The sequence below is a fragment of the Rhinatrema bivittatum genome, chromosome 2 (genome assembly GCF_901001135.1).
Source record: "Rhinatrema bivittatum chromosome 2, aRhiBiv1.1, whole genome shotgun sequence".
In the NCBI taxonomy this organism is placed as follows: Eukaryota; Metazoa; Chordata; class Amphibia; order Gymnophiona; family Rhinatrematidae; genus Rhinatrema; species Rhinatrema bivittatum.
In genome coordinates, this window is record NC_042616.1 from 52,098,734 (window position 1) to 52,126,633 (window position 27,900).

At 49.5% G+C, this 27,900-nt stretch overlaps 1 protein-coding gene across 1 annotated transcript in view; it reads left to right on the forward strand.

Moving 5' to 3' along the window:
* LOC115083210 (SCO-spondin-like) overlaps positions 1-27,900 on the forward strand; it is a 508,366-nt gene that overhangs the window by 360,647 nt on the left and 119,819 nt on the right. Inside the window, exons 83-84 of the mRNA XM_029587016.1 lie at positions 8,557-8,777; positions 16,427-16,468. Coding sequence (XP_029442876.1) covers positions 8,557-8,777; positions 16,427-16,468 — 263 coding nt within the window. The remainder of the gene's footprint in view (positions 1-8,556; positions 8,778-16,426; positions 16,469-27,900) is intronic.

Here is a 27,900-nt window from a genome sequence, read left to right on the forward strand (position 1 = left end):
CTTGAATGCCTTCTACATTTATCTGAGTCTGGTCTCTAAACCAGCTCAGTAAGGGTTCACCATAGTGCAACTGGTGCTTATCACCAGCATGTAGAAGGAAAACCCATCACTTTCTATAGCTTTTAGTTGTCCGATTCATGTGGGGTCTGTTTCATTTGAAACCTCCCATCAGGCCTCCTGCTGTGTCTTGGGAACTCAATGTGGTACTGACCTAGCTGATGGAAGCTTCCTTTGAGCCACTGCACTACTGTGACCTGAAGTACCTGACCTGGAAGGTTGTATTTTTTGTTGTGGTTACTTCAGCACACAGGGTCAGTGAGCTCCAGGTTTTAGTAACTTATCCACCTTATATCAGTTTCCATCAGGATAGGATAGTCCTGTGCACCCATCCTAAGTTCCTGCCTAAAGTGGTGTCAGAATTATATTTTAACCACTCAATCACCTTTTCAACATTCTTTCCTAGGCCATATGTCCACCAAGTTGATCAAATGCTATACAGCCTGGACTGCAAAGAGCCTTGGCCATCTACCTAGAGTGGACTGAAGCCTATAGAAAGTCCACTCAGCTTTTTATTTCTTTTGATACGAACAAACTGGGGATAGCCCTTATATCAGACAGATCTGAATCTGGTGGGCCATGTCAAGGCTCACGCTGAGACATGGCATCTTTGGTGCCTTGTCTCAGCGTGAGCCTTGGGACTGATCTTTGGATCTCCTATGACCAGTCCCTATGGAGGAGATCTGCAAAGCTGTGATGTGGAGTTCTCGCCACACATTCACATCTCGCTATTGTTAAATAGGGATGGCTGCCCCAATAGTAGGGTTGGCCAGTCTTTCCTACAGAATTTGTTTGAGATGTAGAACCCAACTCCTTTCAATCCTAGGGCACATTGTTTATTTATTCCAGGCTGCCCCTTAGATTAGGATACATATATTATATGGAAAAAAGGCTTGTTGCCAACAAAAATATTGTTGTGCCTGTTGGCACTTGTTGCTGTTCCTCTTTTTTTCCTTCAGGGCAGCCTATAGCTAGGGCTTCCCACGTATGAGGACTTTCATCCTTGTTGTCCTTGGAGAAAGCAAAGGTGCTTCCATGTAACAGGTGTTCTCCGAGTACAGCAGGATGTCAATCCTCAGAAAACCTGCCCACCTTCAGTTGCATAGCTAAGGTGGACACGTGGTATGTAAGCATGCCTGGGCATGCTCAGTGCGGCACAGTCAAAGTTCTAGATGCTTTGAAGTCTAATTTCCTTGCCAGGCTCCATCAGATGATTTCACCCATGTGTGAGGACTGACATCCTGCTATCCTTGGAGAACACCTGTTACAGGTAAGCAACCCTGCTTCCTTATGTTTGCGATAGTATGAGTATGCATTTGAGGGTCCATAGGAAGCTGCAAAGGTGAGGGTGGAAAGGGAAATGCTGCTCTTTCAGTGGGCTGATTCTGGAGCCAGCCCTCCATAACATCATCCCTTACTCAACCCAATTCCCAGAGGACCAGATAAAAAAAATGAAACACAAATGTTTGAAAATGGAAAATCCCTGTAAATTATTTATCACTAGTTCACATTTATAAAACTGCCCCTCTAATAAAGGCTCCGCATGCCACGTAAAATATAAATTAAATGATAGTGATCAGTTTAACAGACAAACATACAGATTAAGTTACCACTCGTAAAATTGAATATGACAATAAAATAAAGCAAACTAAACTCACATCTAAATTTAACAGAAAATACACTGTCCAATCTGCAGATCTCAAATACTAAAATAATACAAAATCAATAATCCCTTAATTATCAAATGCGGAAGCAAACAACCTGGGTTTACATAGTTTGCAGAAAATTAAATAGCTATTAATAAACCGTAGTTCCCTAGACAATGAGTTCCGAAGATATGGGCCTATATCCGAGAAGGTCTCGTGTCTGGCATCTGTCAAACAACCCTCCTTACAAGAGCTTACAACAACAAATCTTGGGACGATCGCAAACTTCTTCCTGGATGATATTGTGGTACCTGGTGAATGAAGTACTTAGGGCAGTGACCATGTAACATCTTAAATACAAATGATTATGTTTTAGACATGATGAATGAGTTGTGGTGTTACAGCCTGACACAATTATAATTTGAGAAGACAACCATTCTCGTAAGTGCAGATGATGTGTATCGAGAACCATTCCTACACAGGGGCTGCTCCGCTGATCTATAAAGACACTCCCACCTCAGGCAGGGTCTGCTCTCTGGATTGGGGTCTTTTTTTTTTTTTTTTCAAGCCTATTCTTGTTCGCTGTTGGGGGTGAAGTATGGTCTGTTGGCTAAAACACTGATCTGCGAGGCAGGACACGAAGAAGGGCTCAATTTCAGCACAAACCTGCTCTATCACTGAGTTTGTGAGCGTGTGAGTCTCTGGGAAGACCACACTCAATCTCCCTTTGAATAGTTTACCCAATGGTGGTTTCATGTAGTTCAAGTCCCGATGTTGCTGCATATCAGTCTATGGACTACTGTTAGGATACAGGTGCTTTATAAATTCAAAAAAATTATTTTTTTTCCCAATATTTATATAGAACTCTAAACCAGTTGGCTGAACAACAAATTCCATACAGGTAAAACGAGACCCTGCCCCAAAGAGTTTACAGTATGCATGGGTATGTATTCCAGGGGGTTTCCCATTTTGTGTCTGTGAGAAGAAATCTCAGTAAATCTAGCCACTAAAGGAGTTGCCGAAGGTCACAAGGAGTGTGAGTGGGAGAAATAGGTTTTGGTTCCCAGGCCATTGTGTTTACTGCTAGTCCCTCCCTTTCCTCATGAACCCTTAGCAACGTACAGTGCACTGTTCAGGTCTAGAGAGCAGTAGTAGCACAGATTTAAAAAAGAGGGGGGTAATTTTCAACAGGATTTACACATATAAACTCCAGTATATGCATGTCAATTGGCTTTTTGAAAAATACCTAGGAGTTCTGTGGGGAAAGAAATGCATGCGTGACTCAATGACGCATGCACTTTTTCCCTGCATTTGCAGTAGGCCTGCCAGGGGGCGGAGCTGGGGGCGGGGAAAGCGGCTATATGCATACTTTCGATAGCTTGTGTGTGTGTACAGGCAGAAAGTTTCACCTACTTCAAAGGAGGTGGAACTTCCTGCACGGATGTATGCAGGGACAACACACGAGTTTTCAAAGCAGACTTAGCCACATCTGCTTTGAAAATTCGGGCTAATGTCTGCAGGTACTTTCCCTGTACATACCCAGATCAGTCCAGACTTCTGGGTTTTGCCTCCCTGCCAACAGATGGAGACAGAGAAAGTTTCACTAACACTGTGCCTAACCCTGTGTGCCATCTGCAGTCTCTCAGTATTTCTCTTATCTCCAGCAGATGGTAGTTGGTGTTAAAACCTGCAGTCTGGAGTACATAAAACAAAAAAAGAAGAAAAAGAGAAGCGAGATCTCCAGTTCATCCCGGGAGGTTGTTAGGTCCTGGTGAGGCCATCCCCTCTGCTTTGAGGCAGATGAGCAGGGAGTTGGCGAACCTTGATGGCAGCTCACTCTGAGATTCTGTGGGGGTGTATATTCGGTGGTCTAGATCCCTCATCCCCCATGAAAAAAAGTGCAGAAAGCAGAATATAAAACTCTAAATAAAATGCAAATAAATGAGGCAGCATTGGTTCCACTGGCAGCTCTGCATTTGGGGTCCCGTCTAAGCAGGGAAGTATTGAATTTCTGTTCTTCTTCGTTCCAGGACTAGTTACAGCAGTGGATGCAGTTTTAAAGCTTGTTTAAAAAAAAAAAAAAAAAGTAAGCAGGAGCAACCAGGAGGTAGTGGAATCGTTGTGCCGGTCACTCGGGGGCCTTGATTGCTGCTGCACAGCCGTTCACTCAGGGGTTTCCGGAGGTTCAGGTAAACGAGGTAGCGATATTGGGTCACTGCTCGGGCCGCGTGACACTGGCGCAAGGCAGTCAGTGCCGTTCGTGTGCAAACTCGTGGCCAGACCTAAATTCAGACGGCTTGTATTCTGTGTGCATCCCTAGTGGGGAACCCAGTGATAGACCGATGGCCTAATGAGCCTCGCAGGTGATGGGGGTCTATGGCTGAGGCTTTCTCCATCAGCGTGGGAATAGTGGCCATTTTGGATTCCCTAGCTAGTGTTGGCAGTGTCAGTGGGAGAGGCAGGGGAATCCCCTCCTCAACTATCATCGGCGGGTCCTGTCCTGTGGAGGTGCAGAGAGGCACTTGTACCAAGGAGCAGTCTCTGGTTCAGGTAGAGGTCTACGCGCAAAGGGGCGGATTTTCAGAGCCCTGCTCGCGTAAATCCGCCCAAAACCGGGCGGATTTACGCGAGCAGGGCCCTGCGCGCCGGGAAGCCTATTTTACATAGGCCTCCCGGCGCGCGCAGAGCCCCGGGACTCGCGTAAGTCCCGGGGTTCTCGGAGGGGGGCGTGTCGGGGGGCGGGCCCGGTCGTCGCGGCGTTCCGGGGGCGTGTCGGCAGCGTTTTGGGGGCGGGTACGGGGGCGTGGCTACGGCCCGGGGGCGTGGCCGCGCCCTCCGTACCCGCCCCCAGGTCGCGGCCCGGCGCGCAGCAGGCCCGCTGGCGCGCGGGGATTTACGTCTCCCTCCGGGAGGCGTAAATCCCCCGACAAAGGTAAGGGGGGGGGGGTGTAGACAGGGCCGGGTGGGTGGGGAAGGGAGGGTAAGGTGAGGGGAGGGCAAAGGAAAGTTCCCTCCGAGGCCGCTCCGATTTCGGAGCGGCCTTGGAGGGAACGGGGGGAGGCAGCGCGGCTCGGCGCGCGCAGGCTATACAAAATCGATAGCCTTGCGCGCGCCGATCCAGGATTTTAGTGGATACGCGCGGCTCCGCGCGTATCTACTAAAATCCAGCGTACTTTTGCTTGAGTCTGATGCGCAAGCAAAAGTAGGCTGATCGCGCTTCTTTTAAAATCTACCCCAAAGCTTGTTTAGCGGATCAGACAGCAGGGGATGCTGGCTCTTGGCCCCAGTCTCCAGGGATTCTTGGCTGGTCAAGAGGCCTGAGCTGTTGAGAAGCTCTTCAGGCCTTCAGTAATTTCGGTTCTGGATGTTGAACAGATCAGGGCCTAAATGCACTGAGGTTGCAGGCAGGCTTTGCTTAGCTGTGTGGTAGACTGCGGTGGCAGTCCTGTTCCTGCTCGCATAGGCATATACGTGCACTCTCGCTGCCTGGCAGTTGTATGCGCAGACACCTGTGCGCATAAGGCCGCGGCCTTGATTTGAGCGCATACGTTTGTGACCTAGACTTGAGCATGCATTTGCGCAGGTATTTGAAGCACATATTTGTGTAGATACTTGCATGCGTAAGAATGTGACCTAGACTGGAGCACATATTTGCACAGGTACTTGTGGCACGTATGACCACGGCTTAGAAGAGTGCATATTTGCGAATGTACTTGTGTGTGTACAACCACAAACTAGTCTTGACCGCATATTTGTGCGTGTTCTGGAGGGATTCACACATGCGCCCAGGTGGCATCGGTGTGCGCGCAGGAGGCCACCTAGAGCCGAAGTTCAGGAGAACTAGGCACTAGGGATGAACAGGTCCAAGCGCCTTGCTATTTGTGAGGCTTGCCAACTGAGAGCAATTGAGTCCTCTCTCTCTTTCCGTTTGTGTCAGTGCTGTTTAGATGCTCAAAGCGATTCGGCTACTACAACTTTTGCCCCTCAGCCTATGGTGTCTCTGGAGGGGACTGGAGAGGGAGGCAAGACAATGGTTAGTTCTTCTCCTCCCTTGTTCCCAATGGCAGTAGCTTCCATGAGAGAGTAAAGTTGGGCCTATGGGCTCCAGTATAGATCCATCCTCCTCCTGGGTGGAATGTTTCCAAGCCCTGCAGACCTTTCTGCAGTAGTCCCCAGAAAAGGCAAAGCAACCTATTATGTAGGGATCAGTACTCAGGTCTCCCATTTGTCAGTCACGGTAGGGAAGGAGGCTGTTCTTGGTAATGTTCAAGGGGATATGGATCATGAGATATCAGTGGATTCCAATGAGGATTTGGCTTTTTAACCTCTAGAAGAGGGAAAAATTACATCCAATTGAGAGCCGCATCAGACTCTGCTCAGATTTTTTTCTTTTTTCACAGAGATGTCTTGCTGAGTCTGTTGGCTAAGACCCTTATCACACTAAGTGTGATCAGAGGTCAATTTAAGTTAAGCGTCCCGTTTCTTTTTCCGCCGATATGCAATTCAGGAGTTATTTGGTCTTCAGTGGAATGCCCCAGAGGCAAGTTTTTAAAAGGGGGAGAAACAATTTTCCTATATTCCATCTATTTTGGCTGAATGCCTCTTTACGTATTCATGTCCCATCACGAAATTTGAGGTCCCTTGGGCAGGCCTTGTTTATTTATTTATTTATTTAAGTTTTTTTATATACCAACATTCAGGACGATAGTCCCATCATGCTGGTTCACAAGAAACAGGGGTGCAATAATAATAAAACTTTACAATTTGAACAATAGTGCAGAATAGTGCAGAATAGTGCAGAATAGTGCAGAAAAGCAGTTACATATAACAAGTTACATATAACATATAACCTTGTTGACCATTCCATCACCCAAACTGGCCCACCTTAGTTCAGTAAGGGAGAGGTCTTTATCTCTAGCAGGGCCGAAAATGTGGAATTCCTTACCCGCGGAGATTCGGACAGAGGAGGATATTAATAGCTTTAGGAGGCAGATAAAAACCTGGCTATTTGAACAGGCTTTTAGCCTAAATAGTTGATCCCGTTCATTATAGTAATATAGAGACACCAGGGGAAGATGGAGATGAAAGTTGGAGATGGAAGGAGGGGAGATGGGTGGGGGGGGAGGAGGGTAGATGGAGGGGTGGAGGGAAGGGGGGTATCCTGGTAAGATGTGGCAGTACTGCTGCGATTTGAAAGAGATTAGTTTTAATGTATGGTTTAGTTAGTGAGCCTTTGGTTTTACTGTATTTTAGTCTTGTATTATGTTTAAGGATATGTTTTTAGTATATATGTATTTGAATGTTGCTACTGCAATTTCAATCAATGTAAACCGCCTTGAAATGAACTTGAAAGCCGGTATATAAGGTTGAATGAATAAATAAATAAATAAATAAATATTTTGTGGTTTTGAAAAAAAAGGAAGGGACAAAGAAGGTAGGTGAAGTGTCTAAGGCTACAATTGCGCGGAGGCTGAAAGAAGCAATCGAGTCAACTTACATTTTTAAAGGTTACCCGATGCCGGGAAGTTTAGGGGTGCACTCGATGCATTCTCAGGTGACCTCCTGGACTGAGTCAGAACAGGTATCCCCACATAAAATTTGAGGGCGGCTACTGGGAAGTCGCTGTACTCTTTTGCTAGGCATTATCACTTGGCTCCGGCTTCCATGTGCTTTGCTGAAAGTGTTGTATGAGCGGAACTCTCCAGGTCCTATCCTAGTTAAGGGGAGCTCAGATACATCCCAGGAGTCTGGGCACGTACAGGGAAAAGAAAATTAATTCTTACCTGCTAATTTTCATTCCTGGAGTACTATAGATCAGTCCAGAGACCCGGCCATTTACTGAGGGGCGGGTTCCGCCACTCGTACTGTTGCTTTGTATATAGTGCAGAGTTGGAGGTTTTCAATGCTCATAGCTTATGTTAAATTTGCTTAGAAGTTTATGGTTGATGCTGTCATCTTGGCTTGGGTACAGGTCAGTACTGAGGGACTGCAGGTGGCATATTAGATTATGTACAGTGTCAGTGAAAATTTCTCTGTCTCCATCTCCTGGAAGGGAGGCAAAACCCAGGAGTCTGGACTGATCTGTGGTACTACAGGAATGAAAATTAGCAGGTAAGAACCAATTTTCCTTTATCCCTCATAAATGCATAACATCAGAAGCCTGGTGCACAGTAAGTTTATGTGTTGATTGCAATAAATCCTGGATCATTTCCCTTTGATAGCAATGGCATTTAAGTTTGATTAAAGTTCACACCTCGATGACATTTTGTCACTGTAACATAACACACATACAGAGATCCATATTCAAAAACCATTTAGACAGATAACGTAACCCAACTATATTCAGCCTTTATCCAGCTAAATTCTAGCCAGTTAATAAATTAGCTGGCTAGAATTTAGCTGTATAAATTAGGGGCTGTCCAGAGGCGTAACTGAAAGGAGTTGAGTTAGCCACCTAAGTTAACTGGCTAACACCAATTTTCAGAGTTAGTCTGATGTCTTAGCTGACTAAGCCTGGTCGAGTCAAAGCACTCTCCTAAAAGTTAGCCAGCTACAGTTAACCAGCTAACTAATTAAGATAACTGGCTATATTCAATAGTGTGGCTGCAGTGTGCCTCCAAAGTTAGCCGGCTAACTTTGCTATCTTCCTGTGTCTGAATATAGACTTCACAGTATTTAAAAATATTTCCACCATGGGAAAAATAGCAAAGTCCAGCAATTCTGTTGCTTCTAGCATTATTTTGGGAGGATAATGTTGGGTTTGAAGCTTTCCCATTATGTTTTGAAGATGCACAGAAGCTGTGTTCTAAGAGTGTGCCATCACATTTCCCTTCTCTTGTTAATTCCATTATAGTTCTTGCTCCAATGGCCAACTGAACTGCACGTTCAAGCTGTGCGCTGTGGATGGCGCCTTGGCTCCATGGAGTCCGTGGAGTCCCTGCTCTCTGACCTGTGGTGGCCTGGGCAACATGACCAGATCACGTGACTGCACCAATCCACCGCCAGCCCGTGGAGGGAAGGACTGTGTCGGCCCTAGGACCGACGTCAAATACTGCCAGACCCCGGAGTGTGAGGGTAAGAGTACACAGGGGCTTCTGTTCAGTGCATGGTTCCCTAGTTTTCAGACCTGTTTAACTGAACCCCTTCATGTTAAAGTTTACATTCTGGAGGACATGCAACCAAATTCAGACGTGTTCTGATATTTTTTAAAGCAAAATGGAAAGAACTAAGTTTTAAAGAATTAACAATATTTGAAAGTCAAAATACTTCCAACCTGTTAGTTTTGGAAGTTTTTCCTTTTTGTGTGTGTGTGTGGTTTCAGCTATCATCCCAGTCGGATTTTATACCATGTGCCTCTTTTATCAAAGGCCTGTGGGAAACACCAGGCCTCAGGTCTCCTTAGGTGATAGATGGTTTTGGATAAGTTCTTGGAAGAGAAGTCCATTACCTGCTATTAATCAAGTTGACTTAGAAAATAGCCTCTGCTATTACTAGCATCAGTAGCATGGGATAGATTTAGTTCCCTGTACGTACCCGGATCAGTCCAGACCGTGGGTTGAGCCTCCTGTCCAGCAGATGGCGACAGACCAAAACTGAAAAGGGTATCCTATATCAGGACAGAGCCTACCCTGCAGTCCCTCAGAATTTCTCTATCTCCAGCAGATGGTAGAGGTGTAAACCTGCAGTCTGTTAGTTAACAAAAAAAAAGAAAAGAAAAGTTAGTACAGAGTAGGGAAAAGAAGATCCAGATCTCCCAGAGGTGTTAGGTACCTTTGTGGGTCATCCCCCTGGTTGAGCAGGATATCCTTGGCCAGGCTTGACCCTTGATTCCTGGGGGAGAGAAAGCCAAGGGTTCTGGTTCCCTTGCTCCCTCTGAGGGCCTCCCACTGAAGCTGGCCTGTGGAAGTGTCTGGAGCCCCAGAAGCAGGAGAGTATCCTTTTCTGCCCTTCCGTGAGGGGCTGGGGAGGCTGGGTGCCTTTCAGGGATGTGGGTGTGGCTATTTTTTCCCTTGCTGCAGCTCTGTTGGTTCAGCGTCAGGGGGAGGAGATGCTTGCACAGCTTGTGCTGTCTGTGCAGCACCTGGAGCCTGGACAATGGTGCGGCTGCAGCAGCTTTATTTTTTATCCTTCTCGGTTTATTTTTAGCTGCGAGCCATGCCGCACTTGCCATGCTGACACCCGCTGAGCATAGGAAATCCTGTCGGGTCTGTGTGGGGAGGTGTTCTCGCCTCAGCGCGGCCCTTCTCTGCCTGAACTGTGTCTCTGAAGGCGAGGGAGCCTTGACACAGACTCCCAGGGGCAGATGCTTCATTCGGGCTGCAGGCCCTGTGCAGGTGGCATCGGGGGCGGGGCACAGAGACGGTGGCCATTTTAGCTCCACGTGGCAGGAGCCCTTCTTTGGATGTGGAGAGCAGGGATTCCCCTCCCCCGCTTTCTCCTGTTGTTCAGGGATCAGATGAGGGTAGAGAGGTGCCAGCAAGTGCAGGAAAGGACTCAGTGACCACGGAGCAGGTGACCCGTGGTGGATTTTCTGCGGATTTCATTTTGCTGATGCACGAGGCCTATCTCGCCAGGCAGGAGCTGGTGACTAAGCAGCCAGCCTCTCAGCTGGTCCGGTTTGGCCTTAAGAGGCCTCAGGCTGAAGCGCCTTTGTGGAAGGGGGGGCATTTTGCGCTTGTTGGGTCTCGAGCGTTCGCTTGGTGATGATATTTCCTCCAAGGATTCCGAGGGCCCTGATCCGACGGGCGATAATCTGCAGGAGCTGGAAGTGGACCAGGGTGCTGGTCAGGGCACGGCTCTGGGGGCTGGGTTGCTGGGGGACCCAGATACTGACAAGGTCCCTTTGACAGAAGGGGATGATCCTAGGGTTGTTAGGTTATTTCGCAAGGATGAATTGCGACCGCTCATCCTTCAGGTTCTGGAGGAACTGGGGATTAAGGTGACGCAGGAGGACTCTGACATGGAGGGGGTAAACCCAGTGTTGGAGGGTCTGCATGGACCACCAAAGACATTCCCTGTTAGGATCCGTGAGTTAGTGGGCCCTTGGCCCGAGATGAGAGTTGGTATCGCCCATGGGGAGGAACCCTACCGGACCTCACCATCGGGAGGCGAGGTCTGTAGCAGCAGATGAGACAGCCTAGAGAGAGTATCGTGAGAGATAGGCTGAGATGCGGGTGCAAGTGCCAGAGCAGGAACTCACTGTGGTGAAGTGCAGAGCAGGCCCCGAGGAGTGGGAGTGCGAGGCAGAGTTCAGAAGGAGTGCCGAAGGGACAACCCAGGGGGCGGAGCTGCAAGATGAGTCAGCTCAGGAGAATAACGTAGGCTTAACCGAGGAGCGGGGATGCCCGAAGGAGTCTCTGGCAATGCACGTGAACACTGCCCCGAGGAACAGGGAAGTGCAAGCACAGTCACTGAAGTGAATCAAGGCGCTGCCCCGAGGAGTTCGAAGTGCGGCACAGTCACTGAAGTACACAAGGCGCTGGCCTGAGGAGCAGGAAGTGCAGCACAGTCTTTGAAGTACACAAGGCGCTGCCCCGAGGAGCGGGGGAGCGTGGTACAGTTACTGAAGAACACAAGGCGCTGCCCCGAGGAGCGAGAAAGTGTGGCACAGTCACTGAAGAACACAAAGCGCTGCCCCGAGGAGTGGTGAAGCGAGGCACAGTCTATGAAGAACACAAGGCACTGCCCTGAGGAGCGGGGAAGCACAGCACAGTAGCTGAAGTAGATAGGCAATGGTCCGCGGAGCGGAGGACACCAACACTGAGTCTCCAAAGTAGCAGTGGTTCCAGGGGCAACCCCGAGGAACGGGGAAGCCGGCAGGCAGGACTTCAGAGGTGCTGGAACCTCCCCGAGGAGCGGGGTAGACAGAGAGGAGCGAGCCCCCGAGGTACCCAAGAGAGTGTCTCACACCAGGTAGAGCAGGATGCAGGAACCACCGGTCCGAGGAGACTGTAACAGGAATCAGCAAGGAGAGAACTCTTTGCCAAGTCGATTAGGGCTAGGCCTGGGTGGTGCTTAAGAGTCATGGGCTAGTGATATCATCAGGAGGAGACACCCCTGAGGTTCCCACCCTAGTGTCTTTATAGGTGGGATGAGTAGCGTGCGCGCCTAGGGAGGCCCAGAAGAGAGATGGAGGTCAGCGGCGTCCCTGCTGCCAAGAGGAATCCCAGAAAAGGGCGCCATGTGTTGGGAGCGGCTAGCCGCTGCTGCGAGTATACCCCAGGAGGAGAGGGCGGGAGCACATGATATAAGTAAGAGTGGTCGCAGCTGTCTGCAACCAACGGTTGTAACATTCCCCTTGCCGAAGCAGGTGAAGAAGTTGATTGACCGGGAGTAGGATTCTCTGGAAGCCAGTTTGAAGATGGCCAGGGCTATGGCCAGGTTGTACCCCCTGCCCGAGAGCATCTTGGAGATGTGGAAGCTGCTGAAGGTGGATGCGGCGGTATCGGCGATGACGAAGAAGACGACCATTCCTGTGCCAGGGTCGGCAGCTTTAAAGATGTCCAGGATCGGAAACTGGAGTTCCTGTTGAAGAGGCTGTTTGAGGTCTTGGCTCTGAGCCTGAGGGCTGCAGTCTGTGCCAGCCTTATACAAATGGCTTATTTGTGCTGGATTCAGAAGGCACAGGAGACCACCGGAGGTACCCCATCAGCTACTGGCCAGGATACTCACCTGGAAATGGGTGTGGCTTATGTGGCGGATGCCCTCTATGATTTGCTTCGCAATACAGCTAGAAACATGGTGTCTGCGGTGGCCGCGCGAAGGCTTCTATGGCTACACAATTGGTCAACGGATGTTTGGTCGAAGGCGCAACTTGCTAATCTCCCTTTTAAGGGACAGTTATTGTTTAGTGAGGTCCTGGAGAAGCTGATGAAGCATCTGGCAGACTCTAAGGGGAATAAGTTGCCTGAGGATAAGAAGGGCACTAAAAAGACCTTTCCATCTCACTCTCAATTCTGTGAGATGAGGAGATTTTGTGCCAGCAGAAGTTCATCCAGTTCTTCACAAAAGCAGGGTTCAGGACGGCAGTAGTCATTTCGGGGGACCCATAGACTGGTCAGAGAGGGTTCCGGACAGGGGTCCAGAGGTGCTAAGCCCGCCAAATGAAGGCAGGCTGTTCTCTCCTCCCTTGTGGCTGTTGGAGGAAGGTTGTCCCGTTTTTACAAGGAATAGATCAGAATTACCTTGGATCAGTGGGTGCTGGAAGTAATAAGAGACGGCTGCGTGTTAGAATTTTCTTGACCACTCAAGGATGTCTTTGTAGTGTCCCATTACGCTTTGCCTCGTCTAGCAAATGGCGGTGCGGGACACTCTGCTACACCTGCAGTGAATGGGAGCCATTCTCCCAGTGCTGCTCAAGGAGCACAGTCAAGGAAGGTATTCCGTGTACTTTGTAGTTCCCAAGAAGGAGGGCTTGTTTTGGCCCATTCTAGATCTGCAAAAGGTCAGTGCAACATTGCAGATCCCACGTTTTTGGATGGAGACGTTGCAAACAGTGATTGCAGCGGTGACAAAGGCATATCTCCATATTCCCATCAGGGTGGATCATCAGAGATTTCTGAAATTCACTGTGCTAGGAGAGCATTTTCAGTTGCGAACCCTGTCCTTCGGATTGGCTACAGCACCAAAAACATTCATGAAGGTGATGGTAGTAGTGGCTGTGGCTCTCAGAAGAGAGGGGATACTGGCTCATCCTTATCTTGATGATTGGCTCATTTGTGCAAAGTTGGAAGTGGAGTGCTTCGCCTCCATTCGGCGAGTATTTGAGCACCTGGAGTCCCTAGGCTGGATGATAAACTGGACAAAGATTCAGCTAGTTCCGTCTCAGTCCTTGGGCTATCTGGGTATGAGATTCAACACCCTGGTGGGCAAGGTGCTTCTCACCCTGGAAAGGATTCTCAAGTTGCAGTCGCAAGTGGTTTGTCTGAGGGACCTGCTGGTCCCAAAGGTCTGGTATTATTTGCAGGTCCTAGGGTCCATGGCTTCTATGCTAGATCTGGTACCATGGGCTTTTGTGTCTCTTATAGAAAGCTCTCCTATCCCATTGGAATCCAATGTTGAGGAATTTCAAGTGCCATTGCCACTCCAGGAAGTCTCTCGTGGTGGCTATTGTGGCTATTGTGGCTATTGTGGTCCAATTTGGAGAAGAGCGTAGATCTGAAGGTTCCGGACTGGGTGATAGTGACCATGGACGCCAGTCTCAGCGGTTGGGGAGCAGTGTGTCAAGGATTGGTCCCTGGTGGAAGTGTCCTTGGTGGAAGTGTCCTGGTCGATCAACCGTTTGGAAACAAGGGCAGTGTGGAGGGCGCTGTTGTTCTTTCTCCCTCGGATTCCAGGCCGTGAAGTATGTGTGTTCTTGGACAGTGCACTGACGGTGGCCTATATCAATTGGCAGGGTGGAATGAAGAGTTGTTTGGTGGCTCAGGAGGTTCATGAGTTCTTTGCCTGGGTGGAGCTTTATCTAGCAGCTCTCACAGCATCTCACATAGCAAGAGTGGACATTGTGCAGGTGGACTATCTCAGCAGGCAGCAACTAGACCCATGGGTATGGGAGTAGTCAGCGGATGCCTTTGCGCTCCTTCGGCATGGGGTGCAATACACAGTTCAATCTCATGACAACAAGGAAGAATGCCAAGGCAGCCAAGTTTTTCAGCCGCCGGATGGAATATAGATGTTCTGGTTCAGCTGTGGCCAGAGAGGCTACTGCTGTATGTCTTTCCTCCATGGCCGCTTGCAGGTCGGGTGCTACTTCGCTTCGAGTAGCATCAGGGACGAGTGATCCTGGTAGTGCCAGAGTGGCCGTGACATCTGTGGTTTGTGGATCTGATGTAGCTGGCGTTGGGCGGACCCATTTGCTTAAGCCTGCTGCATCAGGGACCTATCTTGTAGGAACAGGCAGATTGCTTTTGCCTAGCGGCTTGGCTTTTGGAAGGCGATGTTTCTGCCTGAAGGGGTATTCCGAGCCAGTGATTTCTACTCTGCTTCAGGCTAGGAGATCTTCCTCTTCTTTGGCGTATATCAAAGTTTGGAGAGTGTTTGAGGCCTGGTGTGGTACCCATGACACTGATCCCTTGCAGGCAAATGTGGCCCAGGTTTTGGCCTTTTTGCAGGAGAGGCGATTGAAAGGTTTGGCCTATAATTTTCTCCGAGTCCAGGTTTCAGCCTTAGGTTGTTTTAGAGGAAGGTTGCAGGGAAGACTTTTAGCTTCTCATCCAGATGTAGTGCGTTTTTTGAAAGGAGCAAAGTATTTGCGCCCTGCAGTTCATAGACTTTGTCCATCCTGGAATCTCAATTTGATTCTGCAAGTCTTGTGTGGCCCTCCTATCAAGCCTTTACGCAGGGCTGCTTTGAAGGATACTTACGCTGAAGGCAGTGTTTCTAGTGGCGATTTGCTCGGTGAGACGGATTTCTGAGCTTCAAGCCTTATTGTGCAGGGAGCCCTTTTTGCGGATTTCTGATGATGGGATCTTGTTGCGGGCGGTTCCTTCCTTTTTGCCCAAGGAGGTGTCGGCCTTTCATCTTAGCCAGGCTGTGGAGTTGCCGGAGTTTTCACATTTTCACATTCTCCCCATGCGAGGGAGCTTCATCTTTTGAATGTGCATCGGATTCTCCTAAGATATCTTAAGGTGACTAATGAATTTTGGACCTTGGACCACCTTTTTGTGTTATTCAGTGGACCAAGAAAGGGTGGTAAGGTGACTAAGAGTACGATTTCTCATAGGTTGAAGGAGGCTATTGTTTTGGCCTATATTTCTAAAGGTCGGCTGATCCCTGAGGGTTTGCGGGTGCATTCCACTAGGGCTCAAGCAGCCTCCTGGGTGGAGTGTCAGTTGTGTCGCTGCAGGAGATTAGTCGGGCAGCTACGTGATCCTCTTTGCACACTTTCACTAAACATTACTGCTTGGATGTTAGGGCCCCAGAGGAGGGCACCTTTGGAGAAAGTGTGCTGTGTGCAGGTCTTTCGAGATCCCACCCAGTGTAAAGGGGCTTGGGAACATCCCACTTGTCTGGACTGATCTGGGTATGAACAGGAAAGGAAAATTGGTTCTTACCTGCTAATTTTCATTCCTGGAATACCACAGATCAGGCCAGACTCCCGGCCCATTCTGAGTATGATTAATTTTGTAGAAAGACCTTTCCTGATTCTGGATGCTGCTGGGGATGCAGAGTTTAATTTTGTTCTGCAGAAGATAATTGTATATAGTTCTCGCAGTTTTGAAATTAAAAAAAATGTTTCTTTCTTGACCATAGTTCAGGGGTCAGTTTGGTTGGGAGTTCCAACTTGTTCCCCAGCTCTTTTAGAGGAAGAGATCCTGGTGGTTTGGAGTTATACATCTTGGCTTGGGTACAGGTCAAAACCGAGGGACTGCAGGTGGCGCTCTTGGTTATGTAGCAGTGCCTTAAAGTTTTTGTTCTCTGCCTCCATCTGCTGGTAGGGATGCATAAACCCACTTGTCTGGATTGATCTGTGGTATTCCAGGAATGAAAAATAGCAGGCAAGAACCAATTTTCCTATTGTAGAGGTTGGATTTGGTGGCCAACACAAGATGGCACCAAAAGCCTCCTTTCTCCTCATGGTTATCTTCCAATGATGTAATAGGAAAGGCTCTTGCAAGCACACTATTGAATTCTTTTCTGAAAATAAATAAGAATTAAGTGTAGATTCATTGATGTTTTGTGAGGCTTAAAGTGATGGAACTCTTAAATTCTTTTATTTCTTTCAGCAACTGCTGGTCCCACAAAGGAGCCTCCTACTGGCATGCCAGGTAACTAACAGAGCTATAACCCATCACAGTTCATATTTTATGGAAATGTTTTTTGTTTATGGGATCCTAGGCTTGAAGAACTTAATTATAAAAGTCCATCTGCAATATAACATGTTTGTCTAAGTCTTAGAGCAAAGTATCAAAGTTGCCTTGTTAGACTACTTGCATCTGTACAAATAAGGGTCAACAGACAAGTTCGAGGTGAGACCTTTTTATTGGACGAACTCAAAGCATCTACGGCTGTTTTATCTGACACTAGAGAAACTCAAGCGTCCCATGCATTCGAAGCCTACGATGTGCTTGCATGCATGTATGCACCTGTCGTTCATTTCTCTTCTTGATTTAGGGGCTGACCACTGCTGCCAGGTTAGTTTTTTCCCCAGCAGTCGGTACTGAAAAGGTTTTTTTTCCTGTGTAACACTGCTTCTGCTGTTCTCCCTGTGAATGATACTGCAGTACTCTGTGTGGTAGTATCATGTTCCTGTTCATACCCAGATCGGTCCAGACAAGTGGGTTTTGCATCCCTACCAGCAGATGGAGGCATGTCTGTTTTCTCTGCCAGGGGATCCCGGCGGCTGGGGGGCTGGTTTCTGTGCACCGTTCGGTGCGGCACGGCAGAGCGGCTCAGCGGCATGTGAGGGCTGCTTTCTGACTTCACGAGTGGCCTCTGTGTGAGGTGGCACGCTCCAGCGACGCTGTTCCTTCAGGAGTTTTTCTTTTAGCTGCCGCGAGAAAATGGCGCCAAAACCATGCATGCAGGCCTGCAAAGCTTGCGACCTTTGGTCAGCTCGCCTCAATTCCCGTTCCCTTTGTACTGGCTGTGCTGTGGGAGGGGAGGGAACCTCCTTTAGCACTTCAGGAGACTGGAGGGCCTCGAGATCGCAGGGGGCCTTGGCTGGGGTCCCGGGAGGGGGGGGGGGAACCAAATGCGGCAGCTGGATTGATAGAGGATTGCAGGCAGTGGCCCGAGGGCCTTATGGATACCAGTGATTCCTCTCCTCTGCTCTCCCCTGTGTCGCAGGTGTCTGCGCAGGATCAGCATGGAGGAGGGGAGTCTGAAGGTAGCTTGTCAGATCATAGCACTGTGGATTTAGAGGATTTTTACCCAGAGTTTGTACCCCTGCTGCATCATTCCTTTCTGGCAAGAAATGGAGCAGGGGGGAAGCGTCCCAGTTGCTTGGCCAAGAAGCAGAAGGTGGGATCTTCTGGTGGCTCGGGCGATCTTGTGCGGCGGCTGGGTCTCGGCTGTGCAGGGGTCGAGAAGGTCCCCGGGAATTGGGGGGGGACTCCAATGATATGCAAGAGAATTGTGCAGATTTTCTGCAAGCGGATCCGAATATGGCCACTGAACCCGGATCTTAGGGGTGTGCATTCATTTTCGACGTATTAGCAATCCGCAACGATTATGTCCCTATTCGTTGCATTCGTGGGAAGCGAAACGTGTCGCGACTCCCCACGAATATAACGTATCATCCGTTTTATCCATTGCATGGTGCGTGGCGCGCGCGTGCTTTTCTTCGCCACCATTTGCAATCGGAGGACGCCATTTGGGTGTATCCAGAACCAAAAATCAGCCCTTTCCTGTGAGTGATCAGTGACCTCACAGCCCTGTCAGAGTGGGTCGGACAGGTTAGCACGGATACCGGAATGCAGTGTACCAGCAATAACATTTTGTGAAATGCACTGAATGCAGCCAATCGTGCTGTCATTCAGTGCTAGGTGATGATTTTCCTGATAACCCAGCACTATATATACTTAAGCACGCGGCATGCCACGCACTTTCTTTGCAGGGGTGGTCTGGGGAGGTGGTCTCTGCGGAAGGTGGCTGCACTCTGAGCTAGTCTAAGTTCAGAAATCTCTATTCAATTGCTAGCTAGGCTAGTTACTTAAGAGAAAAAGATATTTCTTTATTTTGCTGCAGTGCAAAATAGCCCTGTTTGTTGTTTAAGCAGTTTATTTAGGTGATCTGAGACGGTCTCTCTGTGCCAGGGAGAGAAGCTGCTAGCAGTGCCATTTTGTTTAATTCACCCTCTGGGCTAGGCAAGGCACTGTGACAGTGGGCAGTGGGTAGTTTAGCAGACTGAACTTTATTATTGGGACAGTCTGTGCAATGAAATCCTCAGTCTGCCTCTTTTGTGCTTACAAGCAAGCTATGTGTATGCGCACACCACACACATTACATTGGTGCATAACAAGGCACTGTGACAGTGGGCAGTGGGTAGTTTAACAGACTAAACTTTATTATTGGGACAGTCTGTGCAGTGAAATCCCAGTTTGCCTCTTTTGTGCTTACAAGCAAGCTGTGTGTATGTGTGTATGCACACCACACACATTACATTAGTGCACAGCAAGGCACTGTGACAGTGGGCAGCCAATAGGCACTAGGCAGTGACATTAAATCCATAATGTCAGGGCAAGCTAGATGTGGTCGAGTGATTGGGACTGGCAGAGGAGGCACTTCAAAAGGCACTAGTGACAGTCCCCCATTAAAGTTAAAAAGGGACCTGTTTGCAATCTAAACTCTTTGGAGGGGCAGGCAGTTCCAACCGGAAAAAAATTAAATCTAAACATTTTTATTTAACTCTTATTTATTTAACTCTTTTCTATACCGACATTCATGATACATATCATATCATATCGGTTTACAAGGAACAAGATGCATGATGCATCGCCACCACCTGTTTCTGACCCTGTAGTTTTGGAGGTGAGGGAAGGGGAGGCTGAGTCATGCCAGACAAAATGTCGACACCCAAAAGCAGCAGTGGGACAGAAGTCTCGACTAAGCATTGACAATGTAGCGCAGGCACTGTTTGCTTCTGATTCAGATGAACAATCATCTTGTTTGGGATTCTCATCAGAAATGGAAGAAGTAATAGCTGACGAAGCTTAGGAGGATCAGTTAGTCCTGTCTTAGCCTCCACTTCAGTGCAGCAGGGGAGAGATGAAACTGATGAGGAGGAAGAGCAGTCAGTGCAGGCACAGAGGGGGACTGAGGTCCCTGGCATTGCTTCTCAGGGTGCACCCACTACTAAAGCTTCAGTGCCAGCATCCACCCCCAATCTATACAGAAGGGAGGATCATGAAAGACATCTGCGATCTGGAGCCACTTTAAAGTGACGGATGATCCACGTTTTGCTCGGTGTAATTACTGTGGCAGGGCTATTAGCAGAGGCAAGCAAATGGGATATCTATCTAATTTTGGCATGATGCATCATATGAAGAGGCAACACCCAACAAGAGTACTGCCATCTGGGGATGGTGGCAGTACCAGTCAGGGGACCCCTTCCAAGCAGCGTAAAGAGGTTGAAAAGCAGCAGAGTCAGCTCACGCCCTCATCCCCTTCTAGGAGTCAGGTGGCAGGCCAGCAGCCTCCTGACATGTGGCAGAAGCGACAACCCACCATGGTGGAAATGGGGTGGAGTGTGGTAACGCTATCCTGGGGTAGGAGGCAGGCAGCCTCAAAAGTTGTAACCAGGAGCATTGGAGAAATGATTGCCCTTGATGACCAGCCCTTGCAGTTAGTGGAGAATGTGGGTTTCAAGCGTTTTCTGAAAGTCGTAGTTCCAAATTACAAAGTCCCCTCCAGAACCACATTTAGCAGAAATGTCCTCCCCAGCCTGTACAAGCAGTGTCGCAGTCGCATCCAAGCGCTGCTAGCTAAGGCACAGGGGAGTGTGCATTTCACCTGCAATATCTGGACCGCCATGAATGTTGCACACTGGTGGGCCATGGCTGAGGCAGGGGCAGGCAGCAGCTCTATTACTGTATAAGTATCAGGGTGGAGGTGGGCTTTACTGCACACCCACCTGATGGGCCAGGCCCATACCTCAACCAATATTCTGACATGCATCAGACAGATGCTGGAGGGCTGGCAACTACACTAGCGAGACAGGAATCCTCATGCAGGGTTCTTTATCACAGACAATAGTGCAAACATAGTTAAGGCAATAAAGACGGGCACTTGAAGAACATCCGATGTTTTGCACACACTCTGCACCAGGTAGTGAAGTCAGCTCTGGGGTTGGATTCCAATGACCAAATGAATACCTGCATAGGTTAATACAGATGTGCAGGAACATAGCAGTGCACTTCCACAGAAGTGTGAAGGCGGGGGCAGGTTCTCCAACAAAAGCAGACTGATTTGAACATGCCTCCCAAGCATCTCATTCAAGACATTGCCACCCGGTGGAATTCCACATTTATGATGCTGGAGAGGTTAGTGGAGCAGACACCCCTTCATGAACTTTCTGGTACAATGGACATAGGTGTGCAGAATCCCCTAGGGCATCATGATTGGTTAGTCATGAGTCAGCTGGTAAAAATCCTGCAGCCCTTCAAGGATGTCTTGGAAGAGCTGAGTTCCAGAAGTGCCACCTTGGCTGACATCATCCCTATAGTTAATTTCCTGGATGAAAATGAAAAGATGCCATTTTCTTCTGGCAGTGAACCAGTTCAGGAAGAAGTGACAGGTCAAACCACAACATACCTGCACAAAGGAAATCCTCGAATGCTGTGCCTGTTCGTCCAAGCCTTATGTCCCTAGGTGGGATTGCCCTCTGTCCTCAACTGCTGTGCCTGTCCGTCCAGGCCTTATGTCCCTACGTGAGCTTGACCTCTGTCCTCGACTGCTGTGCCTGTTCGTCCAGGCCTTATATCCCTAGGTGGGATTGACCTCTGTCCTCGACTGCTGAGCCTGTCCGTCCAGGACTTATGTCCCTAGGTGGGATTGATATCTGTCCTCGACTGCTGTGCCTGTTCGTCCAGGCCTTATGTCCCTAGGTGGGATTGACCTCTGTCCTCGACTGCTGAGCCTGTCCGTCCAGGCCTTATATCCCTGCAAGGGTTGGACCTCGATTGCTTTGCCTGCCCATCCAGGCCTTATGTCCCTACAAGGGTTGGATCTCAATTGCTTTGCCTGTTCGTCCAGGCCTTATGTCCCTACGTGGGCTTGACATCTGTCCTCGACTGCTGTGCCTGTTCGTCCAGGCCTTATGTCCCTACGTGGGCTTGACATCTGTCCTCGACTGCTGTGCCTGTTCGTCCAGGCCTTTGTCCCTAGGTGGGCTTGACCTCTGTCCTTGACTGCTGAGCCTGTCCGTCCAGGCCTTATGTCCCTACAAGGGTTGGAACTCGATTGCTTTGCCTGTCCATCCAGGCCTTATATCCCTGCAAGGGTTGGACCTCGATTGCTTTGCCTGTCCGTCCAGGCCTTATGTCCCTACAAGGGTTGGATCTCAATTGCTTTGCCTGTTCGTCCAGGCCTTATGTCCCTAGGTGGGATTGACCTCTGTCCTCAACTGCTGTGCCTGTCCGTCCAGACCTTATGTCCCTAGGTGGGATTGACCTCTGTCCTCGAATGCTGTGCCTTCCTGTCCGTTCAGGCCTTATGTCCCTACGTGGGCTTGACCTCTGTCCTCGACTGCTGTGCCTGTCCGTCCAGGCCTTATGTCCCTACGTGGGCTTGACCTCTGTCCTCGACTGCTGTGCCTGTTCGTCCAGGCCTTATGTCCCTACGTGGGCTTGATATCTGTCCTCGACTGCTGTGCCTGTTCGTCCAGGCCTTATGTCCCTAGGTGGGATTGACCTCTGTCCTCGACTGCTGAGCCTGTCTGTCCAGGCCTTATATCCCTAGGTGGGATTGACCTCTGTCCTCGACTGCTGAGCCTGTCCGTCCAGGTCTTATATCCCTGCAAGGGTTGGACCTCGATTGCTTTGCCTGTCCATCCAGGCCTTATGTCCCTACAAGGGTTGGATCTCAATTGCTTTGCCTGTTCGTCCAGGCCTTATGTCCCTACGTGGGCTTGACATCTGTCCTCGACTGCTGTGCCTGTTCGTCCAGGCCTTATGTCCCTAGGTGGGATTGACCTCTGTCTTCGACTGCTGAGCCTGTCCGTCCAGGCCTTATGTCCCTACAAGGGTTGGAACTCGATTGCTTTGCCTGTGCATCCAGGCCTTATATCCCTGCAAGGGTTGGACCTCGATTGCTTTGCCTGTCCATCCAGGCCTTATGTCCCTACAAGGGTTGGATCTCAATTGCTTTGCCTGTTTGTCCAGGCCTTATGTCCCTAGGTGGGATTGCCCTCTGTCCTTGACTGCTGTGCCTGTTCTTCCAGGACTTATGTCCCTAGGTGGGATTGACCTCTGTCCTCGACTGCTGAGCCTGTCTGTCCAGGCTTTATGTCCCTACGTGGGCTTGACCTCTGTCCTCGACTGCTATGCCTGTTCGTCCAGGCCTTATGTCCCTACGTGGGCTTGACCTCTGTCCTCGAATGCTGTGCCTACCTGTCCATCCAGGCCTTATGTCCCTACGTGGGCTTGACCTCGATTGCTTTGCCTGTCCATCCAGGCCTTATGTCCCTACGTGGGCTTGACCTCTGTCCGCAAATGCTGTGCCTGCCTGTCCATCCAGGCCTTATGTCCCTACGTGGCCTTGACCTCTGTCCTCGACTGCTGTGCCTGTCCGTCCAGGCCTTTTGTCCCTACAAGGGTTTGACCTTGAATGCTTTGCCTGTCCGTCTAGGCTTTATGTCCCTACGTGGGCTTGACCTCTGTCCTCGACTGCTGTGCCTTTCCATCCAGGCTTTATGTCCCTATGTGGGCTTGACCTCTGTCCTTGACTGCTGTGCCTGTCCATCCAGACCTTATGTCCCTACAAGGGTTTGACCTCGATTGCTTTGCCTGTCCGTCCAGGCCTTATGTCCCTAGGTGGGCTTGACCTCTGTCCTCGACTGCTGTGCCTGTACGTCCAGGCCTTATGTCCTTACAGGGGTTTGACTTTGATTGCTGTGCCTGTCCGTCTAGGCCTTATGTCCAGTCCTAACGGCTGAACCCTCGTTACAAAGGGAAACCTCAGTCTCTGGCAATTCAAACTAGTATTCCTTCACAGCATGGATCCTTAAATAAAACAAACAGTTTTCTTTAGTTTCAGGGCAGAGAAGAGAACTTCCTCCATCTTGCTTATGAAGTCATGATCTGTTTACAATTTGTACCATTATACACTCTAGGGGCCAACCCATTCCAGGGAGCCCTTTCCTGCTCAAAGGAAAGGGAACTCTCCCCATTGTTGCAGCCTATCTCTTAGCACCTGTTGACCCATGTTCAGAATGGGAAAAGATCGCCAAGTTACTTAGACTGTGGCAAACACAACACAGTGAGACCCTGCTCCAGGTCGCCACGTTTTGAAGGCTCGTGCTCCACTCTAGGGGCCAACCCATTCCGGGGAGCCCTTCCCGGCTCAAAGGAAAGGGAACTCTCCCCGGGTGTAGCCAGCCTGTATCTGACCCATGTTGAACCGCTGTTTACATGGTAACCTCATCCGCCTCGGCCTTGAAAATTCTTGTTTGTATATCTGCTAACTCTACCAGATTTTAAAAGTCCAGCGACAGCTCACTAGACGCCAACGGAAACACACCACTCTAGGGGCGAACCCATTCTAGGGAGCCTTTTCCTGCACAAAGGAAAGAGAACTCTCCCCGGGTGTAGCCAGCCTGTATCTACCCTCTGCCTCTGTGCCTTGCTCCCATACACCAGATGACTCACTCAACTCCTTGTGGTGTTCTGGCCACTATCATGGTTGCTCAGTGTGTTGGTGCTAGTCTTTCTGCTTGCTATGTTACCCCTTCATTGTGCTGTAGGATGTTGATGCCACTTGTCTTGCCGCTTTGCCTGTTGTGCTGCCTTTGAGGGTTCATGCATCTGTTATCGGTACTCTCTTTTGAAGCTGTGGTGTGTTTTTGACACTCTTGCTGCTGCTTTGCACCTCCATTAAAGCACTCTTCTTGCCACTCCTGGTACCCCTTTGCCCCTTTAAAGTACCTTAGGCTATTCATGCCATTTTGGTGCCACTTTGCCACAGTCTAAATACCTTGGAGCTGTTTTGTTGTTCTGATGATTGCTCCCCAGAAGTTTCATCAAAATTGATAATAAAACCCCAATTCTGCAGCCAAAAATAGGCTGCAAATACTTCCCCCATTGACTTTAATGGGAACTGGAAAACTAATGCACGTATCAACATATCGGGGGCGCCATTGAACGAATGCAATGTATCTGGCCCCGACGAATACGTATCCCGAATCCAACGAATACTTTCCGGCTGCACATCCCTACCGGATCCAAATACCAATGGATGAACCCGATCTGGATGAGTTCCCAGTGATGGAGGGGGATGACCCCAGAGTAGTCCATCTATTCAAGAAGGAGGAGTTACGGGTCCTTATTCCCCAGTTTCTGGACGAACTAAGGGTGAAGGTAGCCCTGGATAAATCGGATAGTGAAGGGGTAAACCTGCTTCTGGATGGCCTGAGTGGGTCCCCTAGCACCTTCCTGCTACCTAAAAAGATCCATAAGCTGGTCAGCCGGGAGTAGGACTTCCCAGAAGTGGGCTTGAAGGTTGGTCGCTTGATGGCAAAGCTGTATCCGTTGAATGAAGAGATTCTAGATCTTCTACGGGTCCCAAAGGTGGATGTGTTCGAGGTGAGGAGAGAGAGAGGCTCAAGTGTGGGAAGCTGCCCGAGTCCAGTATTGCCTGTTCAAGGCAATTTTGAGAGAGAAAAAGACCTTTTCCTGGATCGGAGTGGGGAGGCCCGGAGCGAGTGGGCGGACCCAGTGACATCATCAGCAGGAGCCCCGGGACAGCATAAAATCAGGGCCCTGCCTCGTTTGAACCGAGGTGAGGAGAGAGAGAGGCTCAAGTGTGGGAAGCTGCCCGAATCCAGTATTGCCTGTTCAAGGCAATTTTGAGAGAGAAAAAGACCTTTTCCTGGATCGGAGTAGGGAGGCCCGGAGCGAGTGGGCGGACCCGGTGACATCATCAGCAGGAGCCCCAGGACAGCATAAAATCAGGGCCCTGCGGCGCGCAGCCAAAGCCGCGCGCCAAAGGGGCGTGCCCCTGGGCGCAAAAATTATGGACAATTAAAACTTGGCTATTCCATCAAGCTTGGCTATTCCATCAAGCTTTCCCAGAGAGCTAATAGCAATAAGAACAAACATCCAGCCTTGCCTTGCAGCAATAATGTAATGTTCATCTTGCTTCAGTTACATGTACCAAGTTATTTCCTAAGTTTATTTCAGTTGTTTTAAATTAGATTGTACTTTATTATAGTTTATTCGATATGTTCCATGTTCCATGTATGTTCCATGTAAACCGCCTTCCCGGCGATAGTTTTCTCTGTTAATTGTGAACCGGAGTGATATGTATTGTATACAGGAACTTCCGGTATATAAAAACCTAAAAATAAATAAATAAATAAATAAATAAATAAATGTGTCTGCGATGAATAGGGATGTGCAGAGCAAAATTTTATGTTCATATTTTTTATGTCCGAAAGGGGGTCCCACTTGCGGCCAATATGGACATAAAAAAAATCCAATGAGTTGGGTATATGTACATATGTGCAAAAAAAAAATTTAAACCCCCTCACCCTCCTTAATCCCCCCCCCAGACTTACCACAACTCCCTGGTGATCGAGCGAGGAGTGAGGACGTCATTTCTGCAATCCTTGGCGAGAAGCATGTGACGTCGGTGGCACGTCGAGTGACGCGGCGTCACGTGATTCCCGGCTCGTTCGCGCCGGACGGCTCGTTCGGCCCAAAAAGAACTTTTGGCCAGCTTGGGGGGGCCTCCTGACCCCCCCAAGCTGGCCAAAAGTTCTTTTTGGGCCGAACGAGCCGTCCGGCGCGAACGAGCCGGGAATCACGTGACGCCGACGTCACGTGATTCCCGGCAAGTTCGCGCCGGACGGCTCGTTCGGCCCAAAAAGAACTTTTGGCCAGCTTGGGGGGGCCTCCTGACCCCCTCAAGCTGGCCAAAAGTTCTTTTTGGGCCGAACGAGCCGTCCGGCGCGAACTCGCCGGGAATCACGTGACGTCGCGTCTGAGTGACGCGGCGCCACGTGATTCCCGGCTCGTTCGCGCCGGACGGCTCGTTCGGCCCAAAAAGAACTTTTGGCCAGCTTGGGGGGGTCAGGAGGCCCCCCCAAGCTGGCCAAAAGTTCTTTTTGGGCCGAACGAGCCGTCCAGCGCGAACGAGCCGGGAATCACGTGACGCCGGCGTCACTCGACGTGCCGCCGACGTCACATGCTTCTCGCCAAGGATTGCAGAAATGGCGTCCTCACTCCTCGCTCCATCACCAGGGAGTTGTGGTAAGTCGGGGGGGGGATTAAGGAGGGTGAGGGGGTTTATATTTTTATTTTGGCTCAACAATCGCGATTTCCCACATATCGAACATATCTATGTTCGATATGTGGGAAATCCGATCGTTTATGTCGAATCAATTTTTTAAGTAAAAAAAAAATATGAGTTGCGTTTTACTAATGCGGTCAATCCGAATGCACACCCCTAGCGATGAATATGAAGATGGCGATCCCAGTGGTGGGGTCTGCCACTCTGAAGGATGTTCAGGACCTCAAATTTATCCAGTTGAAGAGGATATTTGAAGTCTCTACCTTAAGCATGAGGGCAGCGATCAGTGGCAGAAGGCTCAGGAACAGGCTTCATCTGGGGCGTTTAGCGCCATATAGTCTACATAACTGGAAGCTGGAGTGGCTTATGTGGCAGATGCATGCTATGACTTGGTTCATACTACAGCCAGGAGCATCATCTCTGCGGTGGCAGCCTGCAGGCTTTCATGGTTGTGCAATTGGTCGGCAGACATGTGGTCCAAGTCCCAGTTATGTAATCTACTCTTTAAAGGGAAGCTCTTGTTTGGGGAGGATTTGGATCAACTGATGAAGACTTTGGGAGAGTCCAGAGAGAATAAGCTATCTGAGGATAAGAGAAGAGGCAAGAAGGATTTCCCTCCTTAGTCCCGCTTTCGGGATTTGAGGCAGTTTCATTCTGTCAAGAGTTCCTCTGCACTGGGATCAAAGCAGAATCTTGGCAGGCAGCAGTCCTTTTGAGGGACCCGCAGGTCTACCAGAGACGGTGCTGGTCAGGGGACCGGTGGAGGAAAGTCATCCCAATGATGTCAGAGGTGCCCCTTTCTCTGTGGAACCAGTAGGGGGGCAGGTTGCCCCACTTTTACAGGGAATGAGTCAAGATTACCATGGATCAGTGGGTGCTGGAGGTGGTAAGAGATGGTTACATGTTAGAATTTTCGTGCCTGGTCAGGGAGGCCTTCCTAGAGTCCCACTGCGTGTCTTGAAGCAAATGGGAGGCAGTTCAAGTGACTCTACAAAGGTTACTAATGCTGGACGCCATAGTTTCGGTCCCATTGGCCGAACAGGGTCATGGGAGGTACTCCATTTATTTTGTGGTTCCCATTAAGGAGGGCTGCTTTCAGCCCATAGGTGAATGTATCCTTGCGGGTTCTGCGTTTTTGGATGGAGATATTGCGCATGCAAAGGAGAGTTTTTAGTGTCATTGGACTTGACAGAGTGTTATGGTTAAGCGTTGTTTGGTGGATTCTCGGGTACTGTGGCAGATGACCGCGCCC